The following is a 22048-nucleotide window of genomic DNA, read 5'->3' as shown; positions in this document are numbered from 1 at the left end:
AGACCTGAAATGAGGGAAACCCTAGGAAGCCCTGGAAGACTTACACATGGCCAGGTACCAGAGAGAGCCATACGAGCTGCCCTCATCATTTCTCTACACAAACATCTCCTCTCCTCTGGGAAATATCTGCCCTGATATCCAAAGGCAGATCGCTCTGTCCCTCAAGGGATGCAGTCAAACCTCAAGAAAATGAGGAGAGGAGCCTCCTGCACCATTCACCACTGGAAATACCCCTGCTGCACTGATTCAGCCACTTGAAAATACGATAACATCCCCATTCAGGTCATTTTCATGGATATGAGGAACAATCTCTTCTCCAAAGAGCAGTGCACAGCTGCCCAGGGGCTTGGGGGGAGGATCACCATTCCTAGGGGTGTCACAGAACTGTAAGGATGTCACACTGAGGGGATCTGAGAGGCTTTTCTTCCGACCTTACCAACTCCGTGATTTTAATGAGAAATTTTCCAGTGGAGGTGATGGAGAGCAGACTGTCAGCCCTTCTCCAACCAACATAGAGAGACAGCAGGGAAAACTCTCGTTGGTTGGAAGTTATGCAGTGCTAATGAATGAACACAGCCTCTCCCCACAAGGAAAAGCCCCTCCAACACTGCTGCCTTCCCTTTCCAACCACTGCTCCCTATAGGAAGGCCCTTTGCTCCCCCCACACTGCAGATGCTGCTCCAACAGCAGAAGCTGTTTTTCATCACAGGTTGCACATAGTTTGGGAATTGCTTTTTTTTTTTCCCCCCCTCACAGCTCTAAACATTTCATTTGTTTGTTTGTTTTCTGAACCATAGGCGTATTTGTACTAATGATACAAGGAATTCTTTGCTGAGTTTTCCCCACTGGTTTCCTACCCTGAACATCAAACAAACAGGGCCAAGGATTCACGCTTGCCACACACATGGATGCTCTGATTCCTCCTATTGACGGGAGCAGAGTAGGTTTGGTTTCATTTATTTTCTTTACAGAATCACGAAACGATTCAGAAGTGTTCTCTGCAGGCAAGAGCTACCTTCAAAGCATGATAACAACCAGCCAAACGGGGCCGTCTTGTCTCTTTACAGAGGGTCCATGCAAACAGCAGATGGCAGGGGGAATCCCCCACCCTGTCACCGCTGTGGGCAAAAAGCAGCAGGCACCAAAGAGGCTGAGGTAGGAGATGCTCATCCTGGAGAAAATGAAGGGAGAAAACATAGAAAACATGCAGGGTTATTTCTGTGCTCTTGAGTTAGCTAATGGGGTTGGAACAAGGAGATCTGTAAGATCCCTTTCCAACCCAAGCCATTCTACGATTCAGGGAGGAAAGGTTTCCAAATCCCTCCTGGGATGCCTGGGGGTAAGGAAGAAAATTAAACACTGCTTTTCTGGTCTCAGAGCTAAATGATCCCAAACTTGAGGCAAGGCATGAGCACAGCCTGCCCTGCTATGCTGCCCAGGTCCTCCATCCTCACCACTGATTCTCACTTCATTTCCTATTGGTAATCTCTCCTGCTTTTCCCATCTCATTCTCCCTCACCCACGATGGCTGTCTCCACTCCTCTGTCAATCCACATCCCCCGATCTGGCCAGCCCCCTCCTATAGCTATATCTTTCTCTTTAGCTTAGCATCGCTAATGTCAGAATCATTCCATCTGACAAAGTCTCTGCTCGTCCGCGTCTCCCTTGTCTCCTTGAATCTCTGTCAAGGCCTTTTCCACATGTCTAAGCATTTTAATGACATATGGTGCTGGGACTTGGGGGAGGGAGGGAGCAGCGCTCAAACAGGAGGAAGAAAATTGCTGCTACCAACTGGGCAAAATGCTGAGGGTAAGTGAGGGGACCCGGGAGAAAATTGGAAGCATTTGAGAAGGAAAGCTGGTCCACCACACTGTCCAGAAGTTCCTCTTATCCACAGCAGCTAATTGTTTGCCCGGAGGAAATTGCATCCCTTCTCCACCAAGGAGTTCTGACCCTGCTTTGCTGCTGTTCCAGCACCCACATCCTGATGATCACAGCTGCCACGTGCAGATGTGCCAGCACACTAAACTCATGAGCTATAGCACACAGCACACCTCATCTCTTCCTCAGTCCAGAAATTAGGAAGCAGTGTGCAACCCAACCCTGTGTGTGGCATTGACCCACTGAAGGATGGTTCCCTCATGTGCTGTGTTCTCTGCTGCATAGGCCACCAAAGCTGCAGCCTTTCAGAGGTGCTGCCCCAGATTTCAGGGTCTGATCTTCATGCCTAATGATTGCACTCCCAATATCACCTCCAACCCAACACACTTTTCCTCCCCAGTGCTGGACTTTTCTCAAAGCACCATCTTAGCAGATCTCAAAGCTTTCAGATGGCTAAGCAGCCCCACAAGTCTGCTTAAGACACAGTATTCAGCACAATCCTTGTGGATTTCTCCCTACCTAATTGCATTCTGCCTTATTATAATCCTCCTGGCTCTTAATTCTCCTCCACCTGTCGTAAATCCATGCAATGTGGCAGCACCCTAAGGTGCCAGCTTCTGTGCTCCATAACGGCAGAGGGCACATTTGTGGCAAAGGCTGTTTGATATGAAAAACACCAGGACAACAGAAGAAATAAGCAAAAAATGCACCAATAGTCAAATTCCTACAACTGACACCCAGACTGCATGCTCCAAGACAGAGGTGACAGTAACACCAGCTTTTGCAAATCCTCACCTCTTTAGGAGCTCTAATCCTATTGCAAACCAGCTGAACTCCAGCTCTTAAGTGTTTTGGCAAATCCCATCTAGAGCAGATTAATGAGCAAAGGCAGAAGAAGCACAAGTCCTTCACAGCATCCCACATGGGGTAGAAGTACCAACAACATGAAGACAGCTGCACTGCCATCAGCACTGCCGCGTGGAAGCGCGATGCAGACGAGATGCATCTCCCACATGGACGATGCTTCTCACTTTCATTCAGTGGCACTGCAGCATCTGTTGTTTATTCTGCATTTCTGGCATATTTTCTTCTTGGGGTTTGGAGAAACTTTGTGAGTTTCCATCTATAGGCTCTCATGTTGCTATTCTTGCTTTCACACCTGTGCAACTCATGAATAACGGGAAACAAAAGTAAAGGGGTGCAGGGGCAGAGGTCAGGAGCACCAAGAGCACTGCTAAGGAAATAGGTACGTTTCTAAAAAGGAAATTGAACTCCTAGTCTGCAACTTCCAGTAAAGCCACAAGGAAGCACCAGGTCCTAAATGAAAACCAAGACCCCAAAGTTACAAGCACGGTGCTCCTGCTGCTCTGCTACACAGCTGTATTAAAAGCAAATAAGTCAGTAAGAAATGGTAGACAAAGCCCTCATTTGTCAGATGACGAGGGAAGGGTGAGGGAATGCTTCAGGAATTTATCAAGGAAATGTGTTGAGCTGGGCAACTTTTTTGGAAGAAGATGCTGAAGACAAAGCAGCTTTTCCACTTGAACCTGTATGCTGCTCAATGAAATGTGAAGCAAAAATATCCCCTCCTTATAACAACCAGCATTTAGCCCCTGATTTACCATCTGCACCAAGGCCAGGGATCCAAGAGATCAGGGCCAATGCTTTGTGTCCTACACAGCTCCAGCAGCGATAGGAAAAACTGCTCCAACCTTCAGCATATAAAGCAAGATCCAGAGCTTCCAGATACTCTTCTGACACAGCTATCTGCCTGCCTGCCTCGGAGGGGGGATATTTTCAGAGGGCGCTCAGTGTAGAACAAAGTTTGTTTGAACTAGACTTAAATCAACAGCAACAAGAGCAGCACTAAGCCAACCTCTAGCACTTGTGACAACACTGCTTTAAATAGAGGCTCTTCCAGCTTTAGCATCATCTCATGCTCTGGAAGGTTTTATGGGCCATCGAGAGCATGTAAAACATCGGAATCCCATTGGCAAGCTTTGCATCTGCAGGACCAAGTGACTTTTAAGTACTGGATGTCAACAGCCCTACCTGGACGATGTCCTCAGCTTCCATCACTGACACAGTTGGGATCCAGATGCAGCACTGCACTGCTCTGAGCTGGCACTTCCCATCCCCCCCTGTTCATTAGAGTCAAACTCCTAAGACTTTTTACACGTGAAAAAGCAGATGAGCGTGAGACAGAGTGGTTCTGTGCAGTACAGGCAGAGCTTTTTAATGAAGGTATATTTACTCAGCAGAGCTGAAGGGCCGCTTCTTCACAGCAGGTCAGAGGCTGCTATGCAAATAATAATAAATACTTTGCACTTTTCAAGCACGCTCTACCCAAGAAGTGCTCTGCAAGCATGAAATGCACAGAGCCTCAGTGCATCAGGAAGGTAGGGGAGAAAAACCAGGAACAGCCACTTTACCCGAGACAGAAATAGAGAAGCCTCTTGGGTGGAAAACAGATATGATAGCACCAACAGCTTTCCTGACTCCCTATGGAAGTGCTCCTCACTGCTAGCCTCACGTTTGTGTGCTTGGCAGCTTTCTATGAACAGCAGCTTGGTATCGACTCAGGGAACAGTCTTCTGTGGTTCATTACTCCCAGCAGATTTCAGAAGGGATCCTGCCCGATGCCTCAGCTGCTTCTAAGCCAGCTAAGCTTGGAAGATCTGGCGCCGTTATAGAGTAGTAAAGCTTCTTATGGAGCATCTCACACAGGACAAAAGCCACCACAGGGGCAAGTTCATCAAGACGGGAGAGCTTTATCTGTAATTAGCTGGTCCTGCAGGGGGCTCCTTGGGATGGAAAGCAGGGCTCTGGGGAGCAGAGTACCTAAGGGGAGGGGGGCTGAAAGAAAGGGACAGATTCTTTGGCAGGGTTTGCAGTAATTGGACAAGGTTTCCAACTGAAGGAAGGAAGATTTAGACTGGATATAACGCAGGAGTTTTTAAGAAGGGCAGTGAGGCACCGCACAGGCTGCCCCAACAGGCAGAGGTTCTCCATCCCTGCAGACAGCTAGGGTCAGGATGGGGCTCTGAGCAGCAGCTGGGGCTGTGGGTGTCTGTGCATTGCATGCACTGGGATTATGGAAGCTACAAGTGCAACCTGCAGGAGCTGAGGTCTGTACCCCAGCAGGGCCCTGGGCTGCCCAACCAAGCCAGAACCACTGCACTTCCACAATTCCGACTTATCCTGAGATCAATACCAAGATTTATTGATCCAAGAAGAAAGCACCGACTGGTGAGGGAGACTGGTCAATAACAATCCCAGTGAGTAATCGGTTTTAACCAGAGAAAATTCCAGTCCGAGTCTTGTTCTAGGGGCAAAACCCAGTTGTCTGGGCACGCCGATTATCACAGCTCAGGAGCAAGCCAGGGACTCTTGGCAATTACATCAAAATTCACACTGACCATCTCAGATGCCAAGGTCTGGGACAGCACATCACTGCTGAGTGAATGAAATGAGAAACCCTATTAGCTGCTAACACTGATCTGTCTGGCAGAGGACAAGCTGCTAATACAGACTACCTTGAAAATCATAGCAAGAAATTCAACCTGCACAGTCAAGGCCGGATTCAGGCGCGTAACTCGGTGATGGCAGGAGTTCAAGTACTTAAAATGTCTTTTCAAACCAGACAGTAAAATCACGCTGTCCCATCCCTCTTGGAAATGGACTCCACTGAAAAATCAAGGACCTGAAAGGCAAGACAAAAAAAAAGCAGCAAAAACACAACTCAGCTTTGCTTGGCTGAAGCTAAGGGAGTTGGGTGCAGCAGTTTCCCTTCGTCTGTCAGCTCATCATTTGTATTAAAACACAAAAGGGAGTTCAATTACCAGAAAGGCATCTCCAGCATAGGGACAGGAACTAAGAAGAGACTCAGCACCATGTTTAGAAGGCTGAGAAGCCAACGCCTGAAATCCAGCAGCTTGGAGGCTGCAAAAGCTCACCTCTGAAGGCACTCCAGTGCTCCAGGGAGTCAGCAAAGCTTTCTGAGCAGCAGAGGCATGAGAAGCACCAAAGCCTGCTAGGACTGACCCAGATGCTTTTTTATTATTATTTATTGTGTGAGGGGTGAACGACTTGCTCTGACATGGCAAAAGCCTACACTGCTTCTGTCAACAGCCTCTCAGATCCAAGCCCCTGAACTGCAGAAGTGCCATCCCATAGCCCCAGGGGGTGAGGAGCAGCTCCTGTGCTCAGCAGTACTGCAGGTCTGACCTATGTTTGCAGGGAGCCATCATCTAAATTCTCCCTTTATTCCCTTGTCAATACCCATGGAACAGCTGTAGAAGAACAAACAGCTCTTTCTGGCCCCGCAACACTTTGGGAAGGCTCAGGCAGCCCAGTACTGCCTTGGGATATCTCACCTGCAGGTAAGGAGCTGCAGAAAGAGGTGGGAAGAGTTTTGGAGAGCAGAGTTTCTCATAGCTAACAACTGGTGAACAGGCTGAATGCTGCCAGCACCCCGGGAAGCTGCTGGCACAATATGACAGCACTGCAGGAAGGTAATTGGCCAGACAAACTCAAGTGCTTGCTGCCTTTAATATTTAATTGTGCAAAAATGAAAGGCAAGAAACTGAGGAATCTGAGCTGCAGCTAGAAACACAAGTGTGTGTCAGGTGCTGTGGTGTCCCATGCCAAGCTGGGCACATAAATGAGCCACAGTACCAACCACAGGAGCATCCAACACTGATGTGCTCATAGCACTGAGCATCACCAGGCTCCCACCTCCTGAGCTTGGCTGGGCTGAGGAAGAAGCGCCCTGCTCTCCTCTGTGGTTTGGGAGGATGCTGGGTACCCCAGAAAGTCTGTGCCACCTACAGGAAGGCTTCTCTCCCACACAAAGACGCGCCTTGAACCAACACTTCTTTCTTCAAAAGATCTGGATTTAAGGGTTAAGTACGAGTGAGGTCCCTCCATCTTACAAAGCCCAACAGTCAAACCACTGGTTCTTCTGACTCTGTTTAAAGCCATTCACTTTCCCCCAGAAAAGGGCTTTTCACCAATATCTGCCTCTGGAGACAGCCCAGAAGAGCACAATCACTGTCAACAGACACTCAGAACCTTTCTTTTCCTTCTCCAAAAGGGAACCCAAAGAGCTCCAAAAAAGTCCCTGAGCAGCCCTACATCCCAGCAAGGGAAAAGCCTGAACTGTTGTGTGACTAAAGCTTCTGTTTGGATTATATCGCTGCATATGGTCAAACCCTGCATGGAAATTAAAAGGAAGGCTGGCTCCATAAATATTACAGTACGAACAACACAGAGGTCTTTGCTGGATTATCACCGCTAAAAGGAACTGCAAAGCATCCAACTACACAAATGAAAGATGTTAATAGAGCAGTCCCAGTGGAGAGGAAGGCTGTATATTATGCGGAGCTGCTTTCACATCCTGCAAAATGTGCAGATTTAAATAACATTCCCCTTTCACACAGAATAAATCTCAGCATTTTCCATGAAGAAGCACAGCGCTCGTCTGCCCCAGCCCACTTCAATGGGCAGATGGCTTACAAGGGACACAGGTGATGGATGGAAGCCCTGACATGGGTGTCTCATTGGATGAGAAAGCACCAAAAATCTCCACTAGACGAGGCTGGATACACTGTGCCTTTATATGCTATCTTCCTATTCTTTAAATACAACAACAAAAAAAAAGGGGCTAAGACTGATTTTCTCACCAACCTTTTAATTAAGCCATTAGTCTCTTTCCCCTTAACCCACACAATGAAAGGAATGAGAGGCCTGTCTTCACAGGAGCAAATGATTTCCCTGGAGTAATGAAGACGCATTATCATACAGAAAAAAAAAAAAATCATTAGTTGCTATGTCCAGGACAATGTGATTGCTCAATTACTCCACTAAAACAGATAGCACACTTCTCACCACCCCAAATGCAAACTTGGAAGAGAAGTATCCAAATGTATGCGCCCAGAGACATCACCTGCTCAAGAGGCAACTTGAAGCCCCATAGCAATCCCACCAAAATTACTTTCCAAGCTGCTCCTCACCTTTAAGAGCAGACCATGGGAAGATTCCCTCCAGGTGCTTTATAGCAACAAAGGGTCTGGGGAGTTCACAGCAATGAAAAGGTCTCATGTCCCAGCAAGAATTCACCAGAAACACTCATCAGGAAGCCAAATGCTATGGGAAACTGGAGTGTCTCTTGTACCAAGAGGTAATTAATGAGATGATGAAAGAGTCAGTGATGAAGCACGACCAGCAGCAGGAAATGGGTTGGGTGACCTTGCATGCCTCTTAACTCCACCATCAAGGAGGTTCTCTTGTTGGAAGAGACTGTGCCAGGCTCCAGTTCAATGCCATAAGGCCCAGCTGGATTTGCTGCAATGCATGCAGCAGGGACTGGTGGCTTGGGTTGTGTTTTTCCACCCCTCAAATCCTCCAGGCTAGCTGCAAAACACCACGCATCCACAGCTCAACAAACCACGATGATCCAACTCGCAATTTCCACTCTTCCTCGCCCCCAGGATGATTAAGATTTAGTCATCTAACTAGGGCCCCATTATTCCTTCAAACATGTAATTTCAGCCCCTCTCTCACCTACTGAGAGACCCATTAGAAGAATGACTCATTAGCTCTTCCCCTGCATCCTTTAGGTACCACTGCCATCACACAGATGTGGGTCAACTGATGCTGCCCACCAACCCCCATCAGATCCCTTCAGCTGCAGAGCACACTGGGGGGGGGGATGTCAGGGGGGAAAGCATTTTATGTGGATGTTTCCCCCTCTACATGAAGCATTTTGGACTTCTTCTCCCAGGACATTTTTGAAGTAAATTTGCCCTAAAAGGATTTCCTTGAGCCTGAACAAAGAACATCACATCAGATGAAATGTTTTATTTGACCTGAAACAAATATTTTCAGTCTTGTTTTCAGTTAATCTAATATAGCATTTCTTCATATTTTTTTTTTTATCCAGCCCAGATTGTGAAAAAAAAAAATCAATTTGGGAGCTCCATGCACAGCCCATTCCATAGCAGTTGTCAGAAAGACTATAGCCGGCATTCATATTAAAATACTGCTTTAGCAATTTATGAACATCATCTGCAAAGCTAAGGCACGAATTAGCAGCAATGAAGCAAGTTACTCAAGATAATGCATTTTGACATTAATGCCTCGCTACTGCTCAACTAATTTTAAATAGATATAGGTTTACAGTGGGAAAGAGAGAGAAGGAAGGCGGGTTTGGAGAGGTTAGAGGTGATCCCCAGCAATGCTCACACGCCATGGTGGGCAAGGCAGATGTCAGGCTGAAGGCACTGCCCAGGGGATTCAATACAGCAACCCCCAACCAAGGCTACCATGAGCAGCTGGCTGAGGCAGAAGCCATTCCAACCAGGTGCTGGGCACATCATACCGCACTGAAGGGCAACCCTGAAGTTTTTAATACCTCTCATCTATGGACATTGTGCTCCTGGGCTCAACTGCTGCATACGCTGACCCGTGGTGTGAGAAGGCTGCAATGCAGAGCTCAGCAGGAGCGAGCTGCAGAGCAGCAGCTGCACAGGAGCCCCGGCACACAGCAGGCAGGCAGGTAGCAGTGCTGAGCTGCAGGAACCCATGCTGCATAAAGCAGTTGTTTCAGCTAAACGCAGCCATCTCTGCCTTCATGCGTGACAATTGCCATACGATTTCTGTCTCATTAAGCTCTCAAATGTAAAACAAATGGGATTTATGTGGCTGCTGTTTGGTGTTAGCTTGCACAGTGACAAGTCTTGCCTTTAATGGCTTTTCAGCCTTATCTTTGTCTTGAGATCGCTTCCATTTGCCCTGTGAGCACACATAACACTGATGGTTTCCCATTCCATCCATTGGAGGAAATGGAGCAGCTCTGGAAAGCAAACCCCCTGACACCCGCACACCACGATACAAACTTGCATCCTTCCAGCTGAAGACTTCTGTGCATCAGTTTACCTGACCTGCCACTGCCATCCACTGAGTTTACTCAGCCCACCAACCTAGCACACTTCAGTACAGAAAGTTCTATTTTGCATCAACAATAAGCTCTGAAAAGTATTTCCTCATAAGACTGGGATAGGAAAAGCATCTTCCAAGTGCTGTCCGTTGCTCTGAAGAACAGGGACTGTAAGTGCAAAACATTATCCCACACACAAAATGAAAAGAAAGCTCAGGGTTGGTTACAAGGCTTCAACGCCAGCAGTCATTCATTTGGGGATGGAGAATATACTCAGTACAGCCCACTGCAAACTCATTATTTCTGGTAAATTTAACAAGTGCCACTGGTACACAGGCAGACCAATGCTTAAGACATGAAGATTCATGACTGCAGGACTCCAGAGATGCAGCTCTGATCCTCTTCTTCCAATTACAAAGTGCAAATACCCATCAAGATTGCTGTGAGACCCTGAGCATCTACAGCAACACCACCCCCACTTGTCCTGGGGCTGGGTGGAAGGGATTCAGTGAACCACAAGATTTAGGTTTACATCTATTAAAATCAGAATGGCTCATGTTGGAGAGGACATTAAAGCTCCAATCCCTGCTGTGGGTTGGGTGACCCCACTTCAGGCTGCCCAGGGCCCAGTCCACCTGGCGTTCAGTGCCTCAAGGGATGGGCACCCACAGCTCTGGGCAGCACTGCCAGCACCTCATCACCCTCTGAGTAAAAGGTTTTGACCAACCTCAAACACCTGCCCTCCAGTTTAAAGTCATTCTTCCTCATCCCATTAAGTAGAGAGCACCAGCCTCTACTTACACAGAAGACCCAGCAGCCTGCAATCAACACTGAGTTCTGCCACAAGGACCTACCTGCTGGATGCTCAACTTTGGTCACCTTAAAGCACATCACATTCAAAGTGGCAGTGGTGTGAAGCACCCAGAGCAAGAACCCTCACCAAGATCTGCAGCTGATGGCTCTGCCTGAAGGCACGAGCAGCCCCACCCAGGCCAGTGACCCACCTCCCTCCCACCCACTCTGCTCCAGTGACACCTTCCATCTGCAAAATACTGTCATTTCCAGCAGTGAATATTTTGCAACACACCCAGCAAGCATAGGAGAAATTGTCATGCAGGTGGCACAGAAGGAGCTGGATTAGAGAGAGCCTGCAAAACCAGGCAGGAACAACAACAACAGAAATGAGGTTTCCATGGGAAGCACAAAGCTGGACGTTGTTCAGCAAAGCCCCACTCCATGAGGCAAGGAGAGAACCTCGTACAAAAGCAGAAGCTCCCACTGATGCCTTTGTTAAGCTCTCAGAGCAGAGAGATTTCTCTGGAAGAAAAGCAGACCCTGGGACGATTATTTATCACCATGCAAACATCTTTGTCCCCGCCTTTTGTTGGTGGCCACATGCATCTCGAGCCAGGGGAAAAAAAGCTACCAGCAGGATCAGCAAGGGCTGAGATTAATCTGGCTTCACGTAGATAAACATGAGCAATCAGTATTAAAATTAATATTGAAGTTGTAAGTCACCTTTGACTACGTTAAAATATACACTGGAACATACAATAAGCCCCAAACAAGCCCCACTGGCAGTAAGAACAGCTCCCTTATCAACCTCTAACATCCCCTGCACAATGCTAATGGGACGCCAGGCTGCTCGGTGAGGAACCAGCTCTCCCAGGGCAGCACAGATTGACCCAATTCCTGCTGCCATTCCTGCAGCCCAGCTTGGCCGTCTTACAGCACCGACCTCAGCTGCAGAAGGCATCTGGGAAGGGAAAGCTGGCACGGGAAGCCTCAGCCTCACATTACACAGTGGGTGCATCTGTGGTGGGCACGGGGGGAGGTGGGGAGTGGAAGGGAGCCCAGAGCTGCAGTGCAGCAAAGCACCTGGGCCTCCGTGTGCTTTCCTCCCCAGGAATGGAGTTTGAGAAGCAGTCTTCTCCTTGTCCTCAGCTTCCCCTTCTCTCCCCGATGGCAGTTCAAGACTTCCAAACCTCCTCCTCTTGCACTGACTCACAGAGGCTGAAGCGTTCCCATCACAGGAGAACAGCACGGATGGAGCACAGCAGCACCGCATGCTGTGGCAGCAGGATTGATGTGCATCACCAAACCCAGATGCAGCATCCCAAGGTCAGCTGCCAACACACAACCAAAATAACTGCCCAGTGATGGAGAGGGGTCACACACTGATGAGAGGAGCAGGTACCAATGCCAGCAGGTGCCCCATGCTCCCCCTGAGCACCGCTGTGAGGTCAAGGAGGGAGCAGGGGCACGCTCCGGTTGCTCTGCACTCAGCATCACTGGCTCACATCTCCTGTAACCACTTCTAACACAGCTCTGTTTTGCTGCCTGGCACGGCTGTACCCAGTCCCAGCTGGCACTGGTATACTCTTAACAGAATCTCTACTTCAATAAGGTGAAATTATTCTTCAATTTTGATGGATCAGAGTTCAAGAGGACAAGAGCTGGAGCAATGACCACCAGCCACAATTCTATGAGTATAGATTTGGGGAAAAGCAAAAGTCCTCATGCTGCTGGAACTGTCACCAACAGAGCTGCATGCCGCCGAGAGGGCTCCAAATAAATAAATAAAGCCAGTCCCTCATTAGCATGCAAATCTATTCAAACCCCCATTTCAATTTGAATTCTATGCATATGATCAGAGTGCAAAATGCAAATTATACAAATGCACCCATATGAAGAAACAAGCAGAAACTCTGCGTGAAGGGATTAGGGCCAGAGTGCTTCGCTCCAAAGATTACAGTGCTGGGGATGGCTTTTGTCAGGGCTCATCCTTTAATGGTCACTGGTTGTGCAGCACTGAGCTCTGCCTACAGACTGCTTTAAAATGCACCTCTGACTTCAGCAGTGGGAACTGTGTCTTGCTAGAGACAGGCTGCAGAGGATCAGGGCGTTGGAGCTAGATGACCTTTGAGGTCCCTTCCAAACCATACTGTGATTCTGTGACAGGAGGTGGTGGGCAAACTGAATTCAAGAAGCAAGGGATGCTCTAGCAACAGCACTGCCAGCCAAAGGTCTGCTGGGGGCATCAATGCAGGGCTGGGCATCAAGCAGCAGCAGGCACCTCCCCAGCTCTGCCCATCCCATCCACCAAGCCAGGGTCTCGAGAGCACAGGAAGGGGCAGGGATTACAGCTCAGCCTCACTATCCTAGTGACAAGGGATGTTTCCCCAGTCTTAAAAGGCTCAGCACCTCCCTCCCCAAGAGCTCTGGCTGGAGAAGATCTGCAAGGCATGCGAGGAGAGCAGCAGCCCAGCTTGGATGTTCCTCTGCAGACCACAGTGAGAGAGAGAACCCAAACACACCCCAATTTCAGCAGAGTACAGCTCTGAGCTCTGCTCTAACACAAACCTCAGGCCCTTTCTCTGGGCCTCCTGACCCCCCAGCACATGAAATCCCACTCCTGCCCAACCCCACAGCCAAGCCCCGCAGCTGGGAGTCTGCTCACTTCTCCCTCCTATGCGCACCAAATTCTCAACCCACCATTTATCGTATTACATTTTCATTTTAAAGTAAATACATTTTCAATTAGTACTTACTGTGAGGGGCATGCATCACTGAGAACACTTATTTCTCTTCCTTTCATTATTAGATTAGAAGTCGCTCAAGTTTAACTACATTTAACAGCAGTGGGGATGGAACTGTTCCGCAGACACTAATCCTCCTCCGCCCCCAATCCAGGTGCTGCAAACCCCCCACACTCAGCCTCCAAGCCAATGGCTGCAGCCCAGGGATCTGCCCACCAGCTTCCCAGCTGCTTACACACCCCGCTGCCACAAAAGCTGAACTCCTGCATGGCCTCAATGCCCACACGGTGCTCCCCAAGCAAGGACCAAGTGAACTGAAACCCACAGCTCAGAGCCATGCCAAAACAACCCATAAGCACGAGGGATCAGCCCCCACAGTGCCCAAAGCAATATTGTCTGCTCCTGCATCCCCATCTCAATGAGTGACAGGCCATCCAATACTCTTCCAACCCCCAAACAAACCCCAAACCCCACCTCCATTCCAGCCAAAGCCTTTCCTCCCCGAGAGAGCACAAGATGATCCCTGCTGCCTGCTCAGCCCTCTGTTAGAGGGCTCATAAGCATAATAGTACTATTACACTTTGCTCATTATGCCTCATTTTTATTACATGGCCTCATTAAGTTAAGAAGCCTCTGTAATTGAACTGCATCTCTTGGTCTCCGCACGGGGGCTCCAGCTGCGTTTGTCGTCGATCACTATTAAAAACACAGCACAAAAATTACTATTACACCCATTACTGCCCATCAGTCTCTTCAATTGCCTCTTGAGGTCCTCTCTTTACCTGCTCAATGCATCAGGGCCATGCGAATATCATCAGCACCTTTTTTAATCTTTCCATATTTTCTAATAATTATAAGCAGATTTTGAGGGTGCTTTCAAAGCAATGGAGTACACACAGGAACACGATGTCCTGGTGGCACACAGCAGAAGGGGTAAGCAAAGACCAAGGGGGAAAATAAAAAGCAGTGCCAAACAACACCACACTGCACTGAAATGTAAGATGCTTTACAGGTTTCATCAGGTTAGCACCATCTGAGGATTAAGAGTACTGTGACAAATGGGCACATTGGTGGGGGGGTTTGCTGACCAGGTGAGAGGCAATCCTGGGTCAGACAGCTTCTGCAACAGCAGGACTTGCAATCCTACCTGCACAAAGTACCACCTTCCTGAGTCCACCACTAACATTGCAAAATAATAATAATAAAAAATCAAAGCACATAGTTTTGGCCAGCCCACCTCACCACTTCCATTCCACTGCTCCAGAATGTTTCCTGCACTCCAACAAGTTTCAAAGCTTCAGCTTTTTCTTCTTGATTTTGAATGAGATGCTTCCACTGGGACAGCAGCCCCGATCTGCTCGAGTCAGCAGCAACTCACACAGGTTACAAGCACTACATGGATTTCTGCGTCTGCTTGGGAGAAAGCCAAACCATAGAGAGAAACCTGCCTGCTGGGAAGGATCAGCATGCTGGATCAAGAGTTTGCTAGAGGAACCGTTGTAGAGACATCATCAGGGACATCCAGCTGTTTGGCAAGTGCATGGAGTCCTTTTCTCCTCCTTGAGAAAACGGATGCGCTTTGCCCTGTCCTCTTGCCCTTCTCATCCTTCCCAGGAAAAGCCAGCTTCAGGCTTGTTTCCAGCACAGAAAGTAAGGGGGAAAAAAAAGGTATGTTTAAGAGATCACAGCTCCTACATGAGAAGCTGCACAGAGATGCTGAGCAAGCGTAGCTGACCCCAGCTCGATGCAGTCAGCAGCTCCCAGAGAAGAAGGGAAGGTGAGTGGTGTCAGCTCTTTAAAGGCGAGCAGAGCCCTGCCTTGCTGGCCTGCATGATGCAAGGGGGCTTTGAAGACTTCAGAGGGTGCTGTGTTTCCCAGCTTATCACAAGTTATATCTATCTTAAACCAACAGCATCATTTTAAGCATGACCAGAGCAAGAGGAATCTACAGAAACCGTTCCTGCTGTGAGAGACAGATGCTCACACAAAAGGCAAAACCTCAGACGTACGACGCCAGGTGAGACCCCAACTCACATCCAGCCCGACTGCACCAGTGCCATCAGTGCAGTGAACCCTCCAGCTCCCCAGTACTGACAGAGCACACCTTGATGTCACCACACAATTCCCATTATTATAAGTACAGGTAAAGAAATCACAAGCAATTTGCCCCCTACCAGTAACACAGGCTTCAGTTCAGGCATAAGGAGTTAATTTGCAGCCACTCAAAGCTTTGCTATCTTAAACCTTTCCAGTCCCTGGGCAAGAGGAGGAATGAGCAGAGACAGTGTCAGACTGTGATCAGGAGGACAAAACACTGCAAACAGCTGTGCCTAATTTTAGCATCTGTTGGCTTTGTTTCTTTAGCACTTGGGGGGGGTCAGAGGGACAGCCTTGTCACTCCCAGCTTATTAGAGACACAGCTGGGGGAGCATCAGGTCTCACTCAGATCTGTTGGTAGAAGAGCAACAAATAAGGCAGTACTTCCGACCAGCAGCACTCACTGCTGCAGGCACTCTGTGCCCCCCGAGCCCCAAAAAGCACCTTCACACCACCACTCACACACACAGGTCACAGATGGGCCTGGCACAGCCCCCTCCCCCTTCCGAGCAAAGCAGGGTCACCCCCACGTGCTCCCAGCCGGGATGGCCCCCAGATCCACCGTACAGCCACGTAACAGCGGGTACAGCTTCAGGACACCCCGAATCCCCCCTCCAGCCCAGGAGGCGCTGAGCCCCGCACGCTGCGGACCGCGGGCTCCGTGCGAGCGCTGCTGCTGCCCCCGCCAGGCGGAAGGGACGCAGTGAGGCTGCAGCCGCCCGAGGGGAGCGCAGCGCTGCTCCAAACGGGGCCGCCCCTCAGCATCCCCTCCTCCGGGCTGCGCGGCACGACGCCGCTCCTCGCAGCCCCAGCCCTGCAGGCGAAATCCCGCCGGGGGGACGGAACCCCTCCTGCCGTCACCCCGCTGAACTCTTTGCTGAGCACACAAGTGGGGCTGACATTTATTTAATCCTCATAGTAATGTTGACTGTGTACTTACCGAACACCTCATGCTTATGGAAGACATTTGTTTCCAAGCAGCTTATGCTAAACTGCAGCGATATAAAGGAAACACTTATCCAATATTGACATTTACTGACTGGCAGCATACAGCTTGAATACTCATTTGTGCTGGTGGAGGGGGAAGGGTAAGGCCTGGGAAGGATGAAGGCCTTTATTTCTCATCTTTTAATGAGTTAGGCAACATTAATTTGAATGGTGAATACTGGCTGAAAGTGCAAGGTGGGCGCCTAACCTGAGGGATCTGCTTCCTGGGGGGGAAAAACAAAGTAACAGCACAGCCTGAGCTTCCATCCAAGGGCAAGTTTGAGAAAGCTCGTCCTTTCCACTCTTACTGCATAGTTAATTTGTAACCAGCAAAGCTCCGCTGGCTCACAGCTGGGGTCCATTCAGAGGATACACCAAAAACACCCGAAACGTTCATCCTTCAGCATCCCAGCACACACAGCAAGGTGTGTCCATCACCATCATGCCACCCAACGACAGCAAGAGCCCCCAGCACAACATCAGCAGCAGCTCGAGGTGGGCAGCGCACAACACGGCCACACACATCACCCCAGCACAGCAGTTCCACCAAACACAAAGTCCTGGGAAATGGAAGGCAGTTCCCATTGACCTGGTTCACACCTGATGTGCACAGCCCTCAGAATCACCTCCTGCTCCGCTGCGAGATGGAGATGCTGCAGTATCTCCCGTTGCAAGAGGAGGCGTTGAAGGAACGCGTTAAGACAAGATCTTATCCTGAAGTTAGCATCTGACTTTAACAATGCGTGCGTTCCACCTCCTACTTGCATAGCATGTGACAGCAAATAGGCAGGAGCCCGGAGCCATAACTCAAGGAATATTTTGCTTTTCAGCTTCTTAATACAGCTCAGTAAAAGCAAGAGCTGCGGAACAGCCAAGTGACCTACAGCTCCTTCTGCTCCACTTTGGAGGCTGCCACCAGGGAAAGGCAAACGCTCGAGCTGGGGCTTGCCAGCAAGGCGATGAATAAACAGCCTTTATTATACTCAGAAGGCACATCAAGCCAGGACATCTGTTAGGCCAGTTTCTAAGATCAGAACCCAGCATTTGTTCTGTCCCACTGCAACGCACAGATCAGAAATGGCTCTATCCCCCCTCCCCATATTTTGGCACAGAAGGAAAGAGGAGCACACGAGTGCCGGGGGCAACCCACCCCTCGCCTGGAAAGGGCAGCTCAGGTTTTAAGCTTCATTTCTTCCCAGCCAAGAGAAAAGAAGCCCTGTGCATTTCTTGGCATGCCGAAGTTAATCCTGCAGGCAGCGGCTTCACACCCCCTGTAAGAGCTCTGGGACTCCTGCCAGTCCCAAGGGAGGGCAGAGCACCTTAAAAACCACTGCTTCAACTGCCCTAAGCCCCAGCAAATAAGAGACTGATTTACAACCTATTTGTTTCACTGCCTCCTGATTTAGAAGATAATGCCTGTGCAGTCACTTCTGTCTCCAGCCAGAAGCAGCCCCCAGTGGAGCCAAAAGACTGACCAGCATTGCTATGGAACAACCCAAACTAGGGCCTTCACCACTTGTTATTTAAGACAAACCAATGGGTAGAAAATAAAGGAGAAAAGAAGCTGTTAAAACCTACTTGATCCCAAGGAGGGACCTTGGGAGTGATGTGCAGCAGATCTCTGGCAGCAGTTCCACCCGGGGAGCATGGCACAAACCTGCAGAACTCATCATGAAATCAGGCTCAAAGGAACGAGGCTCAAAGCAAGCCAAGCTTCCCCCCTTGCATCTTTGTGTAAGCAAACAGTTTGTTCAAAGATCTTGATCCTCTGCCAGCTCATGACCTGAGGAGCTCATCAGCCTCTCTCCCCTTTACTTACAGCTACAAATGAAGAGCATTAAGCTTTTTTTATTCTAACGTAAGCAGTCCAGCCACAGGAGGCCCTGAAGTGGTGACACTGAATCGAAGCATTTGACATCTGCTCCAGATGTGTGTGCAATGCTCAGAGTGCCCAGCACCTTGGAGGTGGGCAGGGCTGCAGTGTTAGCACCAGGGCAGGTGCTTCTCCTCTCTTTCTTTCCTCTGGCAAAGGGCACCCAAACAAATCACAGCTCCTCCCTCTCGGTCTTTTCGGATCACCAAAACCCCATAAGAAAAGCCAGCTTGAGCAAAGTTGGCTGCGGTCCTCCTGCGAATCTCACTGCAGGAGGTGCAGATGGGAAATGAGGAAGCATGCAGAAATCTAAATGCTATTAAACAGACGTTGGGAAAAAGCAATCCTGCACTGCTTCCCCAGGACAGCACACAGTGAGAATGCCCTCGGACCATTGTGCACTTCCCTAACATGAGAGCAGAGGATTCACCTGCTGCCTTAAGGAAAGGGGCTGAGATGCTTCCCTCCCAATGCTTCTCTGCTCTCTGCAGGGCAGCAGCAACCAGCTTTGCCCCTAATTACTCATTTCCAGGCCCAGGGCTGCTGAAGGCAGCACAACCCCAAGCACCCCTTGCACCCAGCATGATGCATCAGTCCTTGTGCAAACTCCTCCCAGCACCTTCCCTGCAATGCTATAATCCCCATCAGGCCCTATGTGATTGTAGAGAATTTACTTCCAGGGAGGAACCAAGTGAACTGTGAAGGAGAAAAGGAGAAAACCACCCTGCAACACCCTGAGAACTCAGAACTCCTCACGCCAAGGGAAAGGGAACATCTTTGGAAGTAGATTCCTAGACAGACAGGAATCTTCCCATCCAAGATACATTTCTGATCCTGCAATTGCATGTAGGTTAGCGCAGCACAGAGCAGCAGGAGGAGGCGGTGGTTGCATGCACACAGTATTTAGGGGTGCTGCATGCAGAGCATATTTAGGGACACTCCTTCCCACAGCCCCCGGGGCCAGGGCACTTCCTGCATTGCTTCCAGCCTCACCCGCTTTGCATGACACTGCAGCAGAGGAGGACAGGGGGAGACAGCTTTATGGAGGAGTAACTTTCAGAAAATGAGTCTGCTTCTGCCTGTTTGCAAGGATGAAAGACACCAGAAAGTCAAGACAAGGCACTCAGCTTTTCCTGGATTACCTCAAGAGAAGCACAGACACCCAGAGTTCCTCCTCTCAGGCTATTGCCTGTGCTCAGCAGCAGCCCCTGGCAGGGAGCAGTGAGCACCTTTCCCCCCCTCCATCTCAGCCTGCAGGGCTCACAGGAGCAGCAGGCAGCCAGCGTGCCACCAGGAGGCACAGAGGCCATGAAGTACAAACCCAAGGGCACAGACACACAAACAGTGAAGGAAAATGCCACCGAGGGCACGGGGGGACTTCTGTAAAGGAAGGTATAGCTAGGATCTGGTATAATAGCAAGGTTTTCTGCAGAGCTCATCCTGGCTGCCCTTGGCAAGGAGGAATTTAAGTCCTGCCTGCCTTACTATGGCAAATCCCTCCAATCCACTCAGCTGTTGCAGAGAAGCCACAGCTCTGTCTGCCCCCTGCACACAGAAAGGGGCCATCGGAACTCCTTAAGGGGTCAAGGGGTTTTAATTAGTCCTTCAGGCAAGTTTTGGCCCACCAGCTCCCAGCAGAGCAGGGCATGAGTGCCCTCTGGATGAACACAGAGCATCCCCACCCCACAGCCCAGCAGCTGCTGGGAGCACTGCTGCCCACAGAAAGCAACACCACATCTGTAACACATCTGGACACACCTGAACCACCCCAGCAGCTGCTCTGGGGGAGGCAAACATGACAGACACTAGGAAATAAGCTTCAGCTCCTGCACCCAGGCCACTCCTTCCCCAGTGCACCATGTGGCTGGGGAAGTCTTTTGCATGAAATCCCATTGCATGGCTTCACCCTGAAGGGAGAAAACCACACGCTGCCAACAGCCCCCTTTTCTCTATACTATAAACAGCAAGTGGAGAAATGCATTTGGCTCTTCCTATAGGAGGAAGCAGCCTGAAATGCTCTGCACGGCACTATCTCTGCCTCACAACCATGAATAAGCAAGGTAGCAGATGCACACGGCCTGGGAAGACACAGCTAAGAGCCACAGGGGCATTCAAGCCACTATTAAAAAGTGCATTAGCCCTTATAGAAAATAATGGCTGCAAATATGGAGAAGGGAAAAAAAGGGGAGGAAAAAAAAAAGAAACAAATCCCTGCTGGATCTGAGACAAAGTTCTTTGGCTCCATGAGCAAACTGCCATTTGACCCATGGAGAGCTGAGACAGCTGAGGGAGCAGAGAGGCCGGGATGAGATCCTAAATTGCTCCCATCCCCACTGCACCGGGGAGTTCAGATTTATTCAGCCAGAAATCTACATGGAAGACACAGTGGGTTTCTTTTGTGCAGAAGGAAAGGAGAATGCAAACACAGCTTTCCCCCTGAAGGAATATTAGTACTAGCAGAAAGAGTGAGAGAGGGAAAGGGAGCGCAGAGCAACAGCTCAGCATCGCAGCCGAACGGAGGGAAGAAGCCGAGGACAGCTCAGAGCTCAGCCTGCTCGGAACACCGGGCGTGGGGGAAGGCAGCGGGTGGTGGGGATGCTCAGCATCACGTCTGGCCGAGCACAGACCCAGCTGCCCGTGGAGCATCTCCGCTCTCTCCAAAAGTTTTCTCCTTCATTTAATCAACAGATGGAGGAGCTGCGTGAGTTTGCTTTTTTCCCCTTTATTCCAGCAGCCCCAAGCCCTACCCTGACATAAAGCAGCGCCGGCTCCGGGACCGCGGCAGCGCGACACAACAGACGGCATTGAGCTCCGGCACCGAGCGGCACGGAGCCCCGCGTCCTCCACAGGTGACACAGCCCAAGGACCGCACACCGAGCGCCGCATCCCGCACCGCATTCCCCCGCATCCTTTTCTTTAGGGCGAGGACGCCGGCAGCAAAGTTACCGAGCACATCCCCGCTGCTCGCCGAGCTCCATCCCCGGCTCCGCGCTGTCGGGGGGTGCGATAGGGATGCAGCCACCTCCAAAACCCTCGGGATCCCCGCTCTACGCTCAGCACCTCGCGTGTGCTCAGCACCCCCCGCCGCCCCCCGAAGCGCTCCACAGCCGCATCGCCCGCTGCCCTCCATTCCCGCAGCCCGAAACCGAGCCCCACGGCCCCGGGGTCGCCGAGCAGAGACGTGTTTACACACAAACATCGTCTAATTAGCGGAGCTGGAGCAGAAAGAACTCATTTGCATGCTAAAGATTTTTTTTTTTTTTTTTTTAATAAGGCGAGCCGCCTCAGTGGGGATGCATGCAAAACAACTCCGCAGTCCTCCCTCATCCAGAGAAAGGCAAAAAGCACCTCGAGGGGCAGAGGGGGTCCCCGCTATCCGAAATCCGGCTCCCCCCGCGCCCGCCCCGCTCGGAACTCAGTGCCGGGCCGGCTCTTACCGTGGCTGAGCAGGAAGCAGGCGAGCAGGAGAAGGAGGAGGTCTGCCTGGAAAGCGCTCATTCCTCAGGGTGGGCTCTGCGCCGAGGTGGGGGGCTCCGTGCCGGGGGGTTCAGGCCGCCGCCCGCCGGCTTCGCTCACGCGGCTCCGGCTCCATCGCCGCCGCCGCCGCCCCCCCCAGCTCCTCCCCCGGCAGCGCTGCCGGGAGTGGCGGAGCGAGGAGTGAGGCGCGGCGCTGCCCGGCTTTTGTGGGAGGGGGGAACCGGGCTGTGGGGGGAGTTACTTGTGAGCTAAGGC

At 50.4% G+C, this 22048-nt stretch overlaps 1 protein-coding gene across 1 annotated transcript in view; it reads right to left on the bottom strand.

The window, feature by feature from the left end:
* Window positions 1-21814, bottom strand: part of KIRREL3 (kirre like nephrin family adhesion molecule 3) — a gene marked incomplete at both ends in the record, with an annotated part of 234571 nt that extends 212757 nt beyond the window's left edge. Inside the window, one exon of the mRNA XM_079545729.1 lies at window positions 21754-21814. Coding sequence (XP_079401855.1) covers window positions 21754-21814 — 61 coding nt within the window. The remainder of the gene's footprint in view (window positions 1-21753) is intronic.
* Window positions 21815-22048: the final 234 nt, after the last annotated feature.

The sequence above is a fragment of the Tetrao urogallus genome, assembly GCF_951394365.1.
Source record: "Tetrao urogallus genome assembly, chromosome: 22".
Taxonomy (NCBI): domain Eukaryota; kingdom Metazoa; phylum Chordata; class Aves; order Galliformes; family Phasianidae; genus Tetrao; species Tetrao urogallus.
The sequence above is the reverse complement of the archived record's forward strand: the minus strand, read 5'-3'. Positions and strand labels throughout refer to the sequence as shown.